General features: G+C 36.0%; 2 protein-coding genes across 4 annotated transcripts; both read right to left on the bottom strand.

The window, feature by feature from the left end:
• Nucleotides 1-504: 504 nt before the first annotated feature.
• On the bottom strand, nucleotides 505-15,825 carry nt5c2l1 (5'-nucleotidase, cytosolic II, like 1). Of its 3 annotated transcripts, none has more exons than XM_044012473.1 (18): nucleotides 15,631-15,825; nucleotides 12,595-12,668; nucleotides 12,360-12,477; nucleotides 11,555-11,650; nucleotides 11,200-11,291; nucleotides 10,569-10,626; nucleotides 10,349-10,442; nucleotides 10,217-10,270; nucleotides 10,040-10,123; nucleotides 9,905-9,940; nucleotides 8,775-8,882; nucleotides 8,633-8,699; nucleotides 8,326-8,496; nucleotides 8,185-8,236; nucleotides 7,601-7,661; nucleotides 6,436-6,612; nucleotides 6,264-6,348; nucleotides 505-718 (listed from the first exon to the last, which is right to left on the bottom strand). In XM_044012473.1, the coding sequence occupies exons 1-17, from the start codon at nucleotides 15,696-15,698 to the stop codon at nucleotides 6,265-6,267; spliced, it is 1,494 nt and encodes a 497-aa protein (XP_043868408.1). In that variant the 5' UTR covers nucleotides 15,699-15,825; the 3' UTR covers nucleotides 505-718; nucleotide 6,264. The 3 variants fall into 3 exon arrangements, with proteins under 3 accessions (XP_043868408.1, XP_043868409.1, XP_043868407.1); XM_044012474.1 differs by lacking the exon at nucleotides 505-718 and adding an exon at nucleotides 2,937-4,238; XM_044012472.1 differs by lacking the exon at nucleotides 505-718 and having other exon boundaries at nucleotides 4,955-6,348.
• A 1,119-nt stretch (nucleotides 15,826-16,944) lies between these two features.
• Nucleotides 16,945-18,629, bottom strand: slc2a11l (solute carrier family 2 member 11, like). Its single transcript, XM_044012684.1, has 4 exons — nucleotides 18,407-18,629; nucleotides 18,200-18,275; nucleotides 17,459-17,586; nucleotides 16,945-17,366 (listed from the first exon to the last, which is right to left on the bottom strand). Exons 1-4 carry the CDS (start codon nucleotides 18,455-18,457, stop codon nucleotides 17,172-17,174), a joined length of 450 nt encoding a protein of 149 aa, XP_043868619.1. The 5' UTR covers nucleotides 18,458-18,629; the 3' UTR covers nucleotides 16,945-17,171.
• Nucleotides 18,630-20,748: the final 2,119 nt, after the last annotated feature.

Below are 20,748 nucleotides of genomic sequence, written 5' to 3'. Positions count from 1 at the left end.
TTGTGTTTTGTTGTTGTATTTGCTTCTTTATTATGGTGAAATCCTGGTGGTGCTATATGCAAATGAAGTTTATTATTAACTTGTAAGCATGCGTGAGCTAAACACAGAAAACTGTAAATATATAGTCAAACACTAGAGTGAATATTGAAATATTTTGTCTGTGGAGGTTTAAACGGATCAACTTTCCAAAACTATAATATTGATTTAGTTTCTCCATCTTATTTTGTAAAGTCAACTTTAAACCAATCCAAATTAAAACCTACGTAACTAATTTATTTCCCTTTAATTCAGGCCCTATTTTCACTTTTTTTCTTCTATTTTTTCCACGGTGAATTTTTTTTTTTGCATAAACTTCATTCATTCATTCATTCATTTATTTATTTACACCGTTTTTTTCTTTTACCTGTGTGTGTGTGTGTGTGTGTGTGCGTGTAGCTTTGTTGTCACACCAAACACTGGGACGGTGTGTGTGCATCAGTGATGGTTAAATAAGCAGATGGGGACGAAATGTTGGTGGGTGTTGGGGGGTGATGTGTGTTTTTGAGCATCCTCAGTGGTAGCAGGTCGATGGGGGAGGGGACATTTGGGAGGAATGTAGGGAGCAAGGGCCCTCTCTCTCCCTCTCTTTCTCTCCACCTTTGCATTTTTCCCCCTCTCTTCTCTCTCTCTCCATGTTGAGATTAGGTGTCACTGCTCCCGTGTGCCTCGTGTTTGAACCCTAAAGCAGAGGGAGAGAGGGAGAGAGCGAGAGTAAAGAGGTTTGTTTGTTTTGATGACCACCGGCAGGCCTCGCTGCTGGGTGGAAATGTTTAACCACAGTCCAGACACAGTTACAAGCTGCCGCAAAAAGGACACAAGTAATTATTTATTACAAAACAGGGTAAGTCTCTGTGCTGCATGGCACATATATCCCTGCAGGTTTGTGTGTAAAATTCTTGAGGTGTTAAAGTGTATTTAGTTATAAAGGAGAGCCAAAACAAAGGAGACCTTCAGTCACTTGACTGTGTGAAATTCTCCCAGAGTAAAGAACGTGACTTGTTTAGGCTTGCTTGCAATGCTTGCTGGGAAATCCTGGAATGTGTGGAATGGGGGACGGTGGTGCTTCTGCAGTTATCTGACTGCATAGAGCAGCGAGGCTCCTGCACTGGAAGCCAACATGTCAGAGCAGTGTTTGAATGTAAATGAGAGGATCCACAGATTAAAAAGCAGAGGAAACACACACACAAAAACCAAAATGACATCAGTGAAATGTGCATTTTCACAAACTGTGTGAAACAAATCTTTTCGTAATCTGCTTATTGGTCTGCTCTTCATGAGTGGGTGTGTTTTCTTTACACTGGCTCTAATTGTTTTATTTCTTTTGGGGGGAAATTTTTGGAGAAAAAAAAGTATATTTATTTGTTTTTACTGAAATGTTTTTCATCATGATCAATATGATTTGTTTCCGTTACCTTCCACCTGAATAAAAAAAGATAACATGTATGTTTTGAGTTATGTTTTTCTTGAAAACACTTTTTTTTAGGTTAAATTTGATGTTTCTTAGTTTACAGATAAAAAAAAGTAGTACAGACTTTGACACCCACTACTGTTTTAAGAATAAGAAAACAAACAAAAAAGTTAAACACTTATTTAATCTGTTTGTAAATCACACTTTACACTTTTCTAAAAATCATAGAATCACGTTGAATTCATGTTTTTTTTTTAAAAGGTTCACACTTCGGAAAAGTGTGAAAAATGTGAATGAGTTTTTTTAAAAACTTGATCTAACTCATTCCATTGTTATAGTGAGAAATCTATTTATTAAACGACAAAAAAACACAAAAAAAAACAGCAAAGTTCATGTTTTAAAAGTGTCATTCAAAAAGCCAGAAACTTATCACATGAGAGGGGAAAAGAAGGGAAAATTAGTTGGAAAATGATAAGTTGCAAAAGGTTTATTTGAATAGTATTTGTGGAAAATAAAGTGACATAGACTGAAAAGTTGAAGAAGGCCTCTGATCAAACCCCCCAACAAAGATAAATATAAAATAATGATGTTTTATATTGCACCATTTTATTAAGTTTATTATATATGTATAAACCTGTTTATCTCCCTGGAACACAAACACTGTCTGCTTCGGTTTAAATCACTTCTGGACCTCTTAACACTTTGTTATATAATAATCAGATTCCTCCATGTTCACATCATTTCTGCAGGTGTTATTAGCAGCACTTAAGCATTTGAAGGTAAACAAAAATATTTATTGCCTGTGCAAGAGAGAAACTTTATTAAACAACAGCGTTGTTTAGACACAGTTGCCTTTCACACCTCTGCTGCACAGGTACACACTCCTGATGAGAAGTCAGCTCCTGTGTCACACTGCACTGTTGTGTTGTGTTTCTGTGTGTAAAGTGTGAAAAAGGTGTGTGTGTTTGTATGGATAAGGGTGTGATCTGAGCTTCTGCTTCCATTTGAGAGTGAGAAAAGAACTGTTTGTCATTTTGAAGACTAAAAACCATCGTCAGACACTGAGATTTAAATACAGAACAGTGAAACACACTTTTTAAATATTCTATCTATCTATCTATCTGTCTATCTGTCTATCTGTCTATCTGTCTATCTTTCTATCTATCTATCTGTCTATTTATCTATAAAAAAATCAAAATAACACAGAAGATTAACCTAGATTACCTAGAAAGTATATAAATAGAAATATCTAGAGGGAGAATTCTCTACCAGTAATGACTCAAGTAAAAACTGTGCAAAACACTGATAGATGTTATTATTATTTGTCATTACACATCAGATATGAGGTTATTTCCTGTGCACTGGGAAACATCAAACTGGATAATTAATCTAAAAACAAACAAGATTAAACACATTGGACAGATGGAGGTGGGGGGTTGTGCAGGTGAGAAAACAAAACACCACAAAGTGAATAAAATGCAAAAAAAAAAAAAAAACAAAATCTGTTTTTTTTAAAAAAGAACCAGACAACAACAATAAATCCAGGTGACAAGCAGACAAAGACAAGGGAAATCCAAATAAACTGAAATAGCCGTCATTCAGGAAATTAAATCATCGAGGCAACATGTGTGTGCACAAGGAGGCGGTGCCAATGAATGCATGAGGGTGTTTCCTAATTTGGACTTCCTGTCATGTTTTATTTATTTATATAAAGAGCAAAAACTTTGCTGCAGGAAGTCTGACATGGTCTAAAGACTTCCACTGGCAGAAGGTAAAGGCACACAGTGTGTAAGATGTAGAAACTTTGAATATCTTTCACCTCACCTTTCCCTCCCAAGTGTGTTGGAGAGACTTTGTATAGCCTTCAGTTAACATCCAAACAGAAAAGAATGTTAAGTTTGTCCACTGTGGGCTACTGTAAAAACATGGTGGTCCAAAATGGCGTCCTCTGTAGAGCTGACATGGCTCCTGATCTGATCCTGAAGCTCATACAATCAGGTGTCAAGTTTTACTCATTGGACCTTTTTAGTTGGACATTTTTGTCCATTTGGTCATTCTCCTGTGTGTATGGCCCATTTTTGGTAAGAAAGTCTCTCTCTTCCAATTAAAATTTTTCTTATAGATCAGTAGACTACTGTGAATTTGTTTTTTTTTACTGAAGTCATTAGAGGACAAAAATGTCCACTTCCAATTATGAAAACATTACAGATTAATATCTTTTTTAATAGCATTTGTCTGCATAAATCTCTTAATATACTTCAGCCCTGCTCAAAACTACCAAACATTCAATCATTTTTGAAGAGTTTAACACTTTAAATGTCAGTTTAAGTACTTGATGCTTAAGTTTTTTCATACAAAATATTAGCTTCAAGTGTTCATTCTGTATGCTGTTTAAATGCCGTTTAAACTGGCATTTAAACGGTTAAATGCTTACATTTAAACATACATTATAAAGTACAGACATTTGATAGTTTTGATCAGGACTGAAGATGATTAAAAGATTAAGCCAAAGATAGTGGAAAGAAATATGAATCTGTACTTAGTTTTATAGCAGTTTTTGGAGGTGGACACTTTGTCCTCCAATGGCTTAAGAGGGAAGTAAATGAAAGGGTTAAAGCTTCATCGTGATGGCTGACATTTCTCTTGATTTTCAGCTGTAGATTTGCTGCAGAGTGGTGTGAGATGCATGCACTATATACATATATACATGCAGTCAGATGTAAATGAGAGCACAGCAGGAAAACTGTGAGGATTTTCACACTTAAGCTCCACCAGAACAATGCATCATTTCCTGTGAGGGGGGAAAAAAATTCACAGCTTATATATAAACACATGTGAGCACTGATATAATACAATAAGATGTGTGTGTGTGTGTGTGTGTGTGTGTGTGTGTGTGTGGAGAGAGAACGAGAGGAAGAAAAGGAAAGGGGGACAGAGAGAGAGAGAGAGAGAACACATTCCTCTCCGCTGTCTCTTGATAAAGGTTTAGCTCTCATGAGAGCAGGACTGTCTGAACCAACGAGAGAGAACAAGAGATAAATACAGAGTGTGTGTCCCACAATAATTCACAGGTTTGTGTGTGTTTCCATGTGTGTGTGCGAGCGCATACCAGGGTTCACGTGTTAAAAGCAGCACAAATATCACATATTTTTAGTGCTTTTTACTGCTTTTTTTTTATGTTTGACGAGTGAAGACGCTGCTCAGCATTTGTTTGTCCCAAGAGCCGAATAAACTTAAAAATAAATAAACAGAAATATAGTTGTTTTTTTAGGTGAAGCATCTACAGCATTGTTTACTTTATTCCACAGAGATTTGTGTGAAAATGTGTATTAAAGTAATTATTCAGGGAGATGTTTAAGCTTGTTTACATTGATTAAAATGATTATTTTTTCTTTATTCAGTTCACACATTAACTGTAAATTGACCTGCAGGTCTGCTGCAGAGGTGATTTACTGCCACCCAGTGGACAACACCCATATTGCAGAAAAAGACACCATAAAGGGAGGGTTCACACATTAAAGGGAACTTTTATTTTTAGTTGTTGCTGCTCAGGTTTTATTTACTCTCCTGCTTAAACAGGTTATTGTTTGCGGTGTCCTAGATCGTGATGGTGTTGTAGAAAACAGAGTCAGTCTTTACTGGAACGACTTTTTACAAAATAAACAGTTGTTAAAGAAGTAGAGCTCCTTTAAGTTACTCTTAAAGGAGCTCATGTTCACTTAACATTACTTTATTGTTATTGTAAATAAACCTTCTTTTTCATTCTTGTTTTGGATTATTTTGTCTTCATTTTTAATGGTTCTTTTATCTATTATCTTTCAAGAATGAAATAAAATAAATATTTACTTTCTTTCTCTCTGTATCCCCCAGCTTTCATAAGGATCTAACGCAACCCACTGAAGACAGTGCATGTGTTTGAGGGACTTGTTTCCGTCACCCTACACACCTGCACACGTTGTGAAAGTCATCGCGCTTCAGTGACGACGACGAGAACAAAATAATACGAAGGTTTATTAAATTAATTCCACAGAGAAATGCTCAAACAAGTAAGTAAAGTTAGTTCATAAAAACAGTTAAACAAATCATCTACATCAGAAAACGAAAAAATACGCATGAAGGAGAAAAAAAAAATCTCGTTTTTTGTTAGAATAATAAAATGTATGAGTTAGTCTGGTAAACGTTACATGTTATTGCTTTCCATATCCAGTAGGTGAAGCAGTGCTTTAGTTGTTTTTAGAGCCATTACTGCAGCTGATACCGAGGTTGTGGACGTGCACAGACAGAACCCAGGTGGTGCTCAAGCACCTGCCCTTTTGACCTCCTTTTCAAAGTCATCTTGAATCATTATTAATACTTCTAATTTCATACGTTAATTTCTAATGTGGGCCCTGGGACGGATTAACGACCTGTCCAGATTGTACCCTGTCTTTGGAAACTCTTAAGTAGAGGCTAAATCAGTAGAAAATGGTTGGATTTATACTTTTTAATGTGTCCCGTTTAATTATTATTAATTCTCAATTAAAAGTGAGTAATAATGCTAGGAAATTGCATTTTTGGGGGTGTCCTTTTTTTCCCTCGAGCCCCCACCTGAAACGTCTATGCACGCCCCTGCTCCAGGCTAAATGTAGCCGCCCTCAAAAGTGAGAACTGTCTGTGATAAAATCTCTGTGTTGTCTTCACATGTTCCTCTCTCGTCTTGTCAGTTTGTCTTTGTCACAGCAAGAGGAGGAAAAATGTTAACGATTCATAATTTAAAGGTAAACAAATCAACAAAAGCCAGTACAGGTCAAATAAAAATCATCACGATAATAGTAACCTCAGTTTCCGATGGTGTGGTTGGTGACCGTGGGTATCTGTGACGAACCAAAGTCGTAGTTCTGAGTTGTGACTTCATGAGGCATCTGAAAGCATGAGAGTGAGAGGATGAATCGACCGCCATGACAGTGTACGTGTGTGTTTCTTTTCAGCGCACGTGCTCCATGACTGACCAGGACTGGTGGAGCCAAGAAGAGGTAATTAAAGGGGTAATGCAGCAGGTTACTGCAGGTAGAGGAGTAAAGATCTGCGTAACGCATCAGCTGACTGGCAAACAGCGTCTGTCTGGAGCCGCTGCGCAGGAGGCTGCCCATCTGACTGTACGCCATGTCCATCCTGTGGGTCAGCACCTGCGGGCACCAGCACACATCCACGTAAGAGACGAGCGCTGCGAGAAAATAATGTCAACACACTATTGGCTGTTCCACTGCGTCTACTCCTACATAACGGTCTCTTCTGAAAGGCGACAAGTGTCGAGAAACCTAAAGGAGTATTTCACCGATTTGCATTAGGCTTTGTATTACGAGAATAGGGATAGCATTTTTGTAAAATTGTGCTTTCCCAACCTCAGTTTCCCCTGAGTTGAGAAATATCCACATTCTTTTCTTTGTTACGTGCCCACCAGTGACACTTGGTCCTGTTAGCGTTAACTGTTAGCAAAGATGGCGGACACTGTTTACATTCCCGCCCCCTATGAGTGGGTCTAAAAAGTGCGGAATTAGCGTTGCAGTTCTAAGCCTCTGACCAAGTGTCACTGGTGGACATGTCACAAAAAAAAAGGAATGAAGAGATTTCTCGACACAAGGAGACACTGAAGTTGGGAAGCACAATTTTTCACAAATATTAACCCTATTCCAATAATACAAAGCGAAATGTAAATCGGTGAAATATTCCTTTAAAAAGGACAAGAGTCTGATAGAACACCGGGAGAGATCGCCTCGGGTCATCTGTCGCATATGAAATGAGTGCATCTGTTGAGAAGAACTAAGAACAGAAAGTCGTGATCTCAAAGCCTAATAAGTAAGTTTAACAAAGTCTGCACATGAAACTCAACAAACTAACCTCAGCTTTAACATGTTTCCTCCTGACAAGAGAAAGATTCTTTGAATTTAAAATCTCCTCTGCTCATATACACTTCTCAAAAAAACCTTGATTTTCTGCGTGATTTTAAATCCATCCCTTGGCTTTTCTGTTTCCCTGGAATTATTTTGTTGTCAAACATTATACAATTTATATCAGCAAATATCTAAAATGTAATTCATCAAGTTCCCTTAATAGTTTGTTCATACACATATGACTATGTTAAATAAATACGTCAGTGGAGAATGTGGCGCTCACCCTCATCCGTGCCTGAATGGCACTGATGTCTGGACGCTCTCGACTGCTGCTGTCCTGGTGTCTTCAAACCACAAACACAGACGACAGTTATGATATCAGCTGCTGCTAACCAGAACAGAACATTAACTATGCTAAACATTTGTTGACAAAACCAAGTCTCAAATTCACACCTTTACCAAGTGACTCAGACACTGACATAAGCACTGACCATGATGGGACTAAACTTTAATAATATTTGCTTTTCATTGTGTGTTTAGTGGCTTTACAACAACCTGCAGGGAGCAGGAAAGGGGGAGGGAGGGGTAATGGCCTTGTGTAAGGAGAGGGTGTTAAGTCTGAGATGTTGGTGTCAGTGTGCCATCTAGTGGCAATGGAAATCATGGCCATTTCAATAACTTGGCAACCCTTCAAGGACCATACTGTATGTGAAAAATACTTCATATTTTTAAAGAAAAATAACATCATGGGTTATAATGAGTAAGTGATTCACCAAATGAACTGTTTACTAAGGACTTATACACATTAGAACTGCTGTGATATGTGAGTAATATATGAGATAAACGTCGAGATGGACATCAACTCACTTGTAAAGTTCAGCCAAGAAGATGTCGAGACGTTTGAGCTCATCAAACACATCTGCAGAAAACCAAGAAAATCAGCACAACTTCACAACAACAGTCAAATCACAATGAGAAGATAATGCAACGTCATGCACTTCTTCTTACTTTTCTTCTCCTCCCACACGCTCAGCACTTTGGTGAGTTCCGGCACGACCAGGAAAGTCTTCCAGCCCTGACGTTTCTTAGATTTGAGGATGTCGCCAAAGATGTGGTCTCCAACGTAGAGGATTTCTTTACCTTTGACATTCAGCAGGTCAGAGACCATGTCCGAGGATCCTGCAGTGAGGAAACGTAACGTATGGTGTGAGGAATTACAACAACTTTTTGTTTCTACCCCCCAGAAATGTTACACACTGAACCTTTAAATACTCAAATCTGTAAGAGGAAGAAATAATCTGCTCTTTAATCTCACCTCCTGAGTAAACAGTCCCATGCTGTAAATCGCCAGTGTACGTCCCAATCCGAAGCTTTCCCGTGTCCTGTCTCCAAAATACACCGAGTTACCAAAAGCTGCTGGGGGTCAACACGAACATGAGTGATGGACTGTGACGTACCGTGTCCACTTGTCTCAGCACAGTGCCCTCGGCGAAGAACAGCGGCTTCTTGGTGTCCACAACAATGAGGTCGAAGAAGGAGCGCCAGCAATCTTTGGGACTTGCACGCTACAGAAAAAATTACATCAAATGACCCCGATGTGTCATCGTGACATTAAGGAAACGAGGTAAACAGCAACAGCATCACTTAGGGTTGCCAACAGTTCCGTAAAATAAAGATTTGGTCTGTATTTGGTCTGATAAAAGTTGATAGATAAAAGTAAGGAACACACAGGTTAGTGCAAATCCATGACAGAAAAAATACAGATTAGTCCACTAATGAAGATTTGTATAAGGGAAAATAAAACTCAGGCCCTCTTCATCTATACAATTATATCGATTTTCAAACTCATATCTGGATGAAAGAAAGTTACATACTTAGAAATACTATTGTAAAACAGTAAAAACTGCATCTTCTCAAGTGAAAATGTGTAGTGAATGGGGGTTACAGTATGTAGCCTATGTAATGTGCAGTTTATCAGGTAAATGGTTCCTTATGTTCCTTATTTTATGACGGACCATCACAGACACTTTGTCTGTGGAGAAACTTTTTACTGTCCGTTTCTGTCACTCTGTTATCTCCTCTCTGATCCAGTCATTATTTTCTACTGCTGCTGTAGAGCAGACACACTTTCACACTCAATCTCCAACTGTTGCTGACATAAGGTCAATTCTTTTAATGTTTAAGCAGTTGTTCTCGGTGTAACTGAATCACTAGAATCAGTTAATTAAAAAGAATTAATTAAAAATCTGATCTACAGTTCGGCATTGTACGGCATTTGATTCTCGTGTCGGACGTCGCGCTCCTGACTCTTCTATTGACGACACTCTCTGACCAATCAGTGACCAGCAGTCTGTCAACGTCACATTTTTAGTGGCTCAGCTCGCTTGGAACCTCACCAGAGCAGGTAGTAAAAAAGCGCCACATATTAAATACAAACGAGTAGAAGTGCAGCATCTAATTTATGTTTAAAAAATCTGGCAAAACCGAAAGTCAGGGTGCTCTGATCACTTTAAAACCTGAAGATCATCTTTAATTTGACATAAATGTGTAAATGTATTTAAATCAAAGTTAATAAATACTGTCTTACCGTCACAGAACCTTCAAGCAGGTATTTCATAATAGCCTTGATGAGAAATAATAATAGAAAAATGTGAGATTCATTTTGAACGTTCCCACTTTATTTTCTTTAACGATGATGGAAAACAACACGTTAGACACTCACCTCGGTGTACTTGTAGTCACTGTTAGTGGCAATAAAGAGTTTGGCCACTGTTTTAATCCGAGACAAGAGCACAGGGATTTTTTCCTGTGAAGAAACAATGGGTTCAAGATTGCTGCCGCTTTTTTGTCAAACATAAAATACATTTCTTTTGGTGCTCAAAATGATCAGTTTACTCACATCTTTGAGAACATACTTGTCCAAATTCTTAATGGTTTTTTCTTTGAGGATTCCCTACACAGCACACAGAGTTCATGATTTGTCAAATCAAACTTCATCATTAAAAAATCATAATTATAATTCATGTCTCACTGTGTTGTGAATGAAGTCCATCGCGCCTCGAACGTCCTGAAACATTGTTCTGTAAGACATTAACAAGTCGCCGTGCTGGTAACCTTTCAGGAGGCTGCACAGAGAGAGAGAGAGATTTTGTTTACAGCCAATTCATCTGTGAATTTATTTTATTTACACTTTTACAGAAGTAAAAGTAGAAGAAAGGTTTGTTAACTCTCATAAATGGAATAAAACTCACTTTGTGTATCTGTTGCATCTGGTGAAGAAGTCCACGAGACAAGCGTAGAGATACGTCTCTGCAAGGAAACACTACAGTAAGCTAAAAAATAGCATATACTTATATTATACATGTATATATATATATATATATATATATATATATATACATATAATTTTTTTTTACAAGACAATGTATCAACGTACTAATGGAGGAGTAAATCTACAGAGATGTCGTGAAAAGAAAAGAAATTACATGTCGTGAAAAGAAATTACACAGGGAAATGTTAGATTTTCAACTAAAATTAGGCAAGAGATTTTTTTTTAAATGTGAGAAGATAAAAAAGTTTATAAAATAAAAAGATTAAAATCCAAAAAGTAATGAAAAGGATTGATTTGAAAATAGATGTAATAAAAAAATTTAAATGTAGATTAACAGCGGTTCATTATATATTGATAAATGGTTTGTGCTCTGTGCAAACACTGAGATATGACACACCATTGTGTGTATTTGGGTCATATTTCGTTGTTTAACTAGTGTTAAACAAAGCAAATCCCGGTGTTTCAAATCATCTAAGACTTTATTGTGATTGTTTTTTATATACTGTATGTAATTCCATGTATATGTATAAAAACACATAAAAAACAAATACCTGACAGATTGAAAAGTGTGTTGAGGATGTAGAAGCGGTCAGTGTCACCTCTTTGAATGAATTTGTTGGGATAATACTTGTCGATGTCATCACTGTTAAACACAGGACAAGTTAATATAATATAATATAATATAATGTAATAATACAGACTGTAACACAAATGATGGCAAAGAGAACGACAAAGTGAGGTGGAAAACTCATCCCTTTTAATTCTGTTTGAGATATCTTTTTTTTTCTTCTGGTGTTGTTTTTGGATATTTGAGATCTCTTTGAGATGTGGCATAACTTCTAGGAATGTATACATCCACCCCAAAAAACTAAACTAAACTAACTAAATTAAAAGGTTCTGCATTACCCTTTGAGGAAGAGGAAGCCATGACTACAGACAAGAATGTTTCCATTGGAGTCCACCTTCAGGAGGTTCCCATATGTGGTGTCAACCACTAAACCACTACAGGCGGGAAAAGACAACAAGGTTATTTAGACAAACAACTCATTTTCAAAACGTTTAAATTACAATTATTATTATTATCATTATTATTGTTTTAACTAAATGGTTTAATCCTAATGTTTGGGGGGGGGGGGACATAAATACTGATGCCTTGTTGGTGACTTTTCATGTTTTTTGTTGTCACTATTTTATGTATTATGTGTATTTTGGAAAAGATTTTAAGAAGATTAACTAATAATTAGGTAATTATTAAGTAATCATTCATTAATGATTACGTAATGATATGTTTATGTTATTAATCATTCATTAATAATTAATTAAACATCAGGTAATTTTACCTAATTATTAGCTAATAGATTTGATCATTTTTGCATATTTCATTTAAACATGTTGATGTATTTAATTGCATAATTTGGTTGTAAGACACTTTGTAAACTTGTTTTGAATATTATTATTATTATTATTAGTAGTAGTAGTAGTAGTTCTAATATAAATAAGTAAAATAGAAATGAATGCTTGCTATATCATTTTAAATTAAATATATGATGTTTTTATATTGGTTTAATGTTTAATGTATCCTAATATTTAGAAAGGAAATAAATAACCATGCATTGTTGATAACATTATTTAGTGTTTCCATTAAACACATACATGTAGAGTAGGTCACTGTAACTCATGTTCTTCAGTTATGGTAGATAAGGGAGCTAACCGTGTGGGGAAGCTGGGGTCATACGTGTAACGCAGAATCTCGTGAGGATAACCAATTGACACCATTCTGTCTCTTATCAGCTCAAAGCCCAGGCTCTCGTAGTCAGGAGACTTGTAGACTGAAAACACACACACACACACACACACACACACACACACACAGTAAAGCCAGTGAATCCTGTGTGACGCGCTGCAGCAGAGAGAACATTTTAACATGCCAGACCATCATTAAGTACCTGCCAGTGTGTAGTCCATGTCAAAGCCATAGCACTTGACGTTTTCTAACGTCAGACTTCTGTTCACGAAAATCCTGGGATCAAACGCAACATGAAGAAAACAGAAAACAAACATTGAATTCATTTTGTGAATGAATGTAGTAAATGTAACTAAAACATGTCTTCACCTTAAAATGTAGTAAATTACATTATGGGGACCATAGATTTAGGTCCCTACGACATAAGTAATAACAGGTACACATTATTGACATAATAATATTCCCCTAACGCTAACCATCACAACTAAGTCTCTAACCTTAACCCCAACCCTAACCCTAACCTAAACCCAACCGTAAACCAGGTCTTAACCCTGAAAAAGCCTTTTAAAGTTGTGAGGCCCAGACCAAAATGTGCCCACAAAGATAGGTTTCATGTTTTTGGGCTCCAGTGCTCCACATTAATTCTGTGGTGGATTTGTTTGAATGCATTATTCTCTCAGTATGTCCTAGCACAAACGTCCAGAGGTGGAAAGTAATGAATTACATTAACTTGCGTTACTGTAACTGAGTAGGTTTTTTTGTGTACTTTTGTACTTTTGAAAATCATTGTTACAATTTGTAATTTTTACATTTACTTAAGTTTTTTTTTTGGATGAACTTTACTTCGCTACGTTTTAGATCACATCTGATATTGACTAAAAGCTGGTCTAAATTTGTTCACATTTAAATTAAATTGAAACAAATTAAATATGATGAATGTGAAGCAGTGAATGATGAGGACAGGTGAATTGGCGCTAATTAAGGTCCCGGAGTGAGTGAGGAAGTGAACGCATTTGTGACCTTTGACCCATTTTGACTGATACATTATGTGTGCACATACTTTTATTTTGTCAGCAATTTAATTTGTAAAGGTTTGCCTTTAATTAAAAACAATTAATGTGAGATTTGTGCCCCCCCCCCTTTTTTTTACTTTATATTTATTATTATGTATATTTTTAGACCAGTACTTTTACGTCGTCATCGTCTTTTACTTGTGCGTCAGTAAAATTTTATCAAAACAGTGGTACTTTTACTTGAGTGGAATATGTCAGTACTCTTTCCACCTCTGCAAAAGGCTGAGGTCATGTTAATCCTTATCAGTAAATAAATAAACAAAGCAATCAGGTAAAATGAAAGTAAATACCCCTTTCTTGTTGATTTGTGTTTACTTTAATAGCATTTAAAAACAAAAAAAAACTTATCTAAACTTTGACTTGAGTTACCTAAAGTTCCTTTAGTCCTGCCTCACCAAGACCCTACAGCAGGAGCAGCAGTGATGCTGGGTGGAGTCAGGAGATTTTATCATGACTCTCAATTAGCTCCAAAATGTTCAGATAGCAGCAGACATTACAAGCAGGGTATCGAGCAAAAGGAAACTCAAAGATGTGTGATGTGTGTTTTTTTCGGTGCATCTGTACTTGGTCTCCTATGTCACTCCTCTTTATCAGTGACACCCTGACAGAGACGGAGAGGCCTATCTGCAGCGTGTCCAGCTCAACACTCCCTGACAGTTCATCCATATAGAGTTGCGGTAAATAATTCACCTGCGAGCTCTTGTTTGGTAAGTGTGCTGCTGCCAAGCATCAAGGATCTTCCTCCTGAGATCAATCTAGCAAATAAAAACTGGCAAGGAGCAAGAGAGGCTGATGCTGGGGAGACACAGTTTCAGTATGGGATTTGAAGTAGAAGCACATGAAAAATGCTCTGAAAGTAGAATGATTGATTATATAGATGATTATTATAAAGCAGGGGTCACCAACCTTTTTGAGACCGAGAGCTACCTGAAGGGTAGAGAATAATATGGAGGGCTACCATATTCATTTTTATTATTTTGTGCAATTTACCATTTAAATGATGAATATTATGCATTCAATTGCATACACATTAATTCCAGTGCTTACTCCTAATGATTGTCACAGTTTGTATAAACAATATCAAGGACATTTTACTCAGTGATCATATGGATACATGCAAGTGAGGTGAAGTGAAATGTGCCCACGGGCACCTCGTTGGCTGCTCGCGTGCTACCAGGTGCCCGAGGGCACCATGTTGGTGACCACTGTTATAAAGGGTAGGCATCATTCAGGCTGACTGATGGAGACAATTTTGCCATTTTATAAAAAACAAATTAACATTTTGCTCTCAGAAACATAAATTCAGTCATCAAGTCAGTAAAACTTTATGTTTTCATTCTAAATGTATTTGGCAATTTAGCTTTTTTAATAACTCGTTTCATGTATTTAATTAAGTTTATACGTTATTTTCACTTAGACTATAGTGCAGTCACAACATGCAGATCAGAGACATTTTTTTATTTTTGTTAAGCACATTTGTGTCACATTTGTTTTTATTAATCTCTAACTACTTGCATTAACACCAATTGTTATACATATTGTTTAATTTATAAGCTCAGTTTTGTTGTCCTTTTTTTTGTAAATATACAGAGAATTTAAAAAAACTGAATCAAATTCCAGGCATGTATACATTGGCCAATAAAGTCAATTTGGATTCTGTTTTATTAGATGGAGGAAAATGTAAATGTATTTGGCCAGAAATATATATATGAATATAGCCACTGGCTGCACTGATATCAAAAGATTAGCATCAGCAATCGAAGAAAACTCCTATTAGTAGCCATTTAGATTGTAGTTTTCATGTTGTACTTGCACTATAGGTCTCATGTTTCACTGACTTCTGTTTTAAATTATATTCACTTTTGTTTTAAATTATATTCACTTTTGTTTTAAATTATAATCACTTTTGTTTTAAATTATATCCACTCCGTTGAAATGACTCTTTCTCTAACTCTTTTCTATTTAATTTACCTTTTAATATTGACCTGGCAACAAACCTAATTTTTATTCTGTTAAATAAATAAATAAATAAATTAATTAATTAATAAATATATAAATAAATAAATAAAAATTCCCTTATTTTTGTTCATGTAAATGTATCACTGAGCTGAAAAAGTGCTGAGCTTCAGTTCATGTGTCGTTTCATTAATATGAATTAAACTTACTTCTGGTCAAAGTCTTGCTTCTGGCTGTTCTCTGGGCAGCTGCTGGCATCTGTGTCCATTGTGTCCATTGATGACGCAGTGACTCATGTGTCCACAGGAAACTCAAACTTGTTTCTCATTGCAGATTAACTTAAATGCCTGGCACTTCTGAAGGCGTGGACCTGAAAGTTGTTTTCATGTTTAAATGTGCAGACTCAAACTCCTCCCTGTGACTTTTAACTTTTAACATCGGTGATGTCAAAGGCAGCGTGTCACACGCATTCAGTCTCTCCCCCTCAGCATCTGTCCAATATTCGTCCAGCAAGACTTGGAGCGTTTGTGCGTGCAGATTGTCTTATCAGTGGCGCACACATTTTGGAGGGTTGCGCGCTTGCGTAATTACACAAGGAGTTTCCCCCCGAGTACTGTCAGTCTGTCCTGTTCTGAATGTTTCACTTCTTTTGAATAATGATGAACTCATTTGGTTACATTTCACCAAAAAGCTTTGACATAATCCTGCAGAAATATGTGAAGATCTTAGTGTGTAATTTCATACAAGCAAATATCAGGAATATAACTTATCTACATTTGGAAGGAATTTCACATTTTGTTAAGAATCCATGAATGAAACAAACATACACGTAAAAATAATCTTTTATTAATTTTAGCTCACTGTCTTACTGCTGCCAGCTTACTTTAACTAATTCACTGTTGGGTTAAAAATATGCATAATTTTTTGCTTAAAAAGTGCAAATATGGGACACTTCATATGAAATGTATCTAAAACTGTACAGTAAAAATTTACAGGCAAATGTACAGTATGATAGTAGTCTTAGATGTCCTGAACATGACCTAGTTACCTGTTTTTATCAGATCTTAAAATTGATATTTCTTTGCTTAAAAAGTGCAAATATGGTACATTTAACTTGAATTTTCTCTAAAACTGTACAATAAAAATGTCTGATTTACAGTATTACAGTATGACAAGGTTGTGAACTTTAACGGTCAAACTTTAAATCTATATTTGTCAGTCACAAAGGTATTTCTGTCTTTGTATTATGCTATAATATTTTAACAACAACAATAAACTTGTATAGTGCTTTTTAAAACAATTTTACAAAGCACTCGACATATCAACTAATTATTAACGATGATGATAATGATTCATTAATCATGAGGTGATATTGTCATAACTAATGATGAACTCATCATTAATCATCATTAATGTTTGTTTCCAATGTCATGAGTAGGTATCACTTAATGATTCAAAGTCCACAACCTTTAAAGTGCAACCTTTAAGTAACTAGCTGTCAAATAATGGAATGATTTGAGGAGTTCAATGTTGAATGGAAACTTTATTTAGTAGGAAATAACTATATAGTTGCATTAAATGGATGAAGCCTGAAAAAACAGCTAAAATGGTCCATGTCTAACCCATTTTCCCAAAATGCCCTCACAGTTTATACATTGTTTTTAGTCCTCACAAATATAACCATACAATACACACACATAAACAAAGCAAATTCATGCAGCCACATGATTGCCGGTTTATTTGAATAGAGTCAGAGTTTACTCTCACATATTTTGATTACACCGACGTCTGGTTCTGGGGATTTTTTGGTGTGCATCTTTTCAAACTCTGCAGCGATCTCCAGTGCCGTTTTATTCTTGGTCTCAGGAACATTGAACCTCGTGTACAGACCACAGAGCATGCAGAAGAACAGAAATATGAGAAAGCAGAAGGCACCCAGATACCGCTGGAAAAAGAAGGATTTTAAATGTGTGAGTTAGTGTTAACACAATTCACCTTCAGTCCAACAGTTTTCATAGAGAAAGAAATGGTGCTTACTACAATGAAAGGGAAGACCATCCCCAACAAAAACAGGCTTGTCCAGTTGAGAGTGCAGGCCAGTGTATATCCAGCTGATTTATAAGACTGAGTTAAGATTTCTCCTGGAAGAGGAGCTATGACTCCAGCTGAGAGACAAGAACATTTTACATGTCAGGAAATAATAAAATGTCCAATGTGTAACATTTAATAGTATATTCACAGAGGTTGACTCTACTTCCCATAAGTATAAGTATGTTAGTTTAAGAGTGCAAACGTTTCAGTTTTCATATGTACTCAAGGCAAAGGGCCTTGCTTTTTGGAGACCGCCATCTTGTGCTTGCCATGTTTGTACGGTAGCCTGAACAATCGATGTGTGTTAATACATTTTGAAGCAGGAACTTAATACCCAAATAAAGAATTGGGTAAATAAACATCCTTTCTGGTATGTAAAGGCCACTGTAGTTTCCCCACACACTTGAGAATGAAGGAGTGACTGGAAGGGTCCTCAGATCACAATCTGCAAAACTCAAATTCTTACACAGTGGACCCTTAAATCCTTGATTAACTACACATAACAATATTATGCACACTCCTATATCAGCACGTTCTGTAGAGTTAATCTATGTTCTTATTAATCGTATTCATAATGTGTTTCTCTGGTACATGTTGCGCTGTTTCATAGGAGGTATTTTATTTCAATTGACTTACTTTTCATTCATTATATAAAATACATCTATTATTACATATAGGTAATCATACCTGGTCCCGAAGAAAAAGACACAATGAATAAGAAAATGAGGACCATGCTGCAGTATGGCATCCAATAGACGTAATCCTGGGGAAAAAAAATATAATCTGTTGATTTCTTAAATTTATGAGTGATGTGATTTAATTTACTGTTACTTATGTTTTGAGCATGATAATATGGAGAGTTATACTGCAGTCAATGATTTAGTGGTAACTCACTTGCAGGGACAGAGTGATGGTGATGAGGACCAGCATCACAGACACAATCATGTATCCTCTGAACAGCAGCACCTTCTTCCCTATGCTCTCGATAATCAAGAACTGCAATATTGAACACAATTTCACCAGCTGACCAAATACGGAAGAAATAACTGCACAAGATGTTTTCTGACTAGAGAAGGTACAGGATATTACTACAAACGTTATAGTATGTCAAACCTTATGGACTGTTTCTGTTGTATGTTGTCCTACATGACACTAAAACATCATAGTATAGCACGTCGTCCGAAATCACCCAAAAAAGTCATAGTATAGTATGTCATCCAAAATAAGTAAAAAAACTGTCATAGTATAGTATGTCGTCCAAAATCGTCAAAAAAGTCATACTATACTATGACTTTTTTGACCGATGACATACTTTCATTGACTTTTTTGACTGATTTTGGACGACATACTATACTATGACTTATTTGACAGATTTTGGACTGACATACTATACTATGATGTTTTTGACCGATTTTGGACGACATACTATACTATGACTTTGACCCGATTTTGAACTGACATACTTTTATTATGACTTTTGACGATTTGGGCGACATACTATACTGCCCGGCGTTTTGACCAATTTTAGACGACATACTATGCTATGACTTTTGACTGATTTTGGACGGTATACTATACCGGCATTTTTACTTACTATGCTATGACTTTTTTAATAGATTTCGGACGACATACTATACTATGACTTTTTTGACTGATTTTGGAAAACATACTATACTATGACTTTTTTGACTGATTTTGGACGACATACTATACTATGACTTTTTGTCTGATTTACGACGACATACTATAGTATGATTTTTTTGACTATTTTTGGACGACGTACTATAGTATGAATTATTTGATTGATTTTGCACGACATACTATAGTATGACATTTTTGACCGATTTTGGACGACATACTATACTATGACATTTTTTACTTATTTTGGACGACATACTATACTATGACTTTTTTTACTTATTTTGGACGACATACTATACTATGACATTTTTTACTTATTTTGGACGACATAGTAAAGTATGACTTTTTTGACTGATTTTGGAAGACATGCTATACTATGACTTTTTTGACTTATTTTGAAGGACATACTATACTAAGAATTTTTTGGGTGATTTAGGACAACGTGCTATACTATGATGTTTTAGTGTCATTTAGTGTATATCCAGCTGATTTATAAGACTGTTAAGATTTCTCCTGGAAGAGGAGCTATGACTCCAGCTGAGAGACAAGAACATTTTACATCTCAGGAAATAATAACTTTACTTTACTGTGACTTTTTTGACCGATTTTAGACGACATAGTATACAATGACATTTTTTACTTATTTTGGACGACATACTATACTATGACGTTTTTGACCGATTTTGGACGACATACTATACTATGACTTTTTTGACTGATTTTGGACGACATACTATACTATAGCAGCGTTTTGACGCTGCGATTTTGTATACTTTTATATACCATTTTACTTATTTTAGACGACATACTATACTATGACTTTTAGCGGATTTTAGACAACATACTATACTATGGTACATTTTGGGCGACATGTGCTAGCCACTACTTGGCTTTTGACTGATTTTCACGGGCGGAAGAACGCATACTACACTGAAATTTTTACGTATTTTGGGCGGTGACATACTGCTATACTATGACTTTGACTGACTTTGGAAGACATGCTATGCTATGACTTTTGACGATTTTGGACATTCTATAGGTGACTGGTTTTGGGCTGACATACTGTCTGATGGCGTTTTGCGGCCAATTTTGGGCGATACTATACTATGACTTTTACGACTGATTGGGCGGTATACTTTTATACTGAGCATTTTACTTATTTTGGATGACGCATGCATACTGCCAGCTTTTTTTTACTTATTTTGGAAACCTTATTTTATACTATGATTTTTGACCGATTTTGGACGACATACTATACTATGACATTTTTTGACTTATTTTGGACGACATACTATACTATGATGTTTTAGTGTCATGTAGGACAACATACAGCAAAATGAGCCCACGAAGTTGGTTAAGTGGTAAAACTCTTGCCTTTCATACAAGAGACTGGGGTTCAAGTCCTGTTTGGAACAACTATTCTCTGCAACCTTGGGATGTATTGTTGTCATTTTTGACGACATACTATACTATGACATTTTTTACTTATTTTGGAAGACATACTATAGTATGACATTTTTTACTTATTTTGGACGACATACTATACTATGACATTTTTTACTTATTTTGGACGACATACTATACTATGACTTTTT

The sequence above is a fragment of the Solea senegalensis genome, linkage group LG21 (assembly GCF_019176455.1).
Source record: "Solea senegalensis isolate Sse05_10M linkage group LG21, IFAPA_SoseM_1, whole genome shotgun sequence".
NCBI lineage: Eukaryota > Metazoa > Chordata > Actinopteri > Pleuronectiformes > Soleidae > Solea > Solea senegalensis.
Note: the sequence above shows the minus strand (reverse complement) of the source record. Positions and strands in the feature narration are given on the sequence as shown.

What these genes read in the sequence shown, in the direction of transcription:
- slc2a11l (XM_044012684.1), bottom strand. Translation starts at nt 18,457, where the DNA reads ATGATTGTGTCTGTGATGCTGGTCCTCATCACCATCACTCTGTCCCTG. An exon ending in GTCTTTTTCTTCGGGACCAG is followed by an intron (nt 17,587 to 18,199) that starts GTATGATTACCT and finishes CTTGTCTCTCAG; the next exon opens with CTGGAGTCATAGCTCCTCTT. An exon ending in TGGTCTTCCCTTTCATTGTA is followed by an intron (nt 17,367 to 17,458) that starts GTAAGCACCATT and finishes TTCTTTTTCCAG; the next exon opens with CGGTATCTGGGTGCCTTCTG.
- nt5c2l1 (XM_044012473.1), bottom strand. Translation starts at nt 15,698, where the DNA reads ATGGACACAATGGACACAGATGCCAGCAGCTGCCCAGAGAACAGCCAG. An exon ending in AAGCAAGACTTTGACCAGAA is followed by an intron (nt 12,669 to 15,630) that starts GTAAGTTTAATT and finishes GTTTGATCCCAG; the next exon opens with GATTTTCGTGAACAGAAGTC. An exon ending in TGGGACTGTTTACTCAGGAG is followed by an intron (nt 8,497 to 8,632) that starts GTGAGATTAAAG and finishes TCCTCACTGCAG; the next exon opens with GATCCTCGGACATGGTCTCT.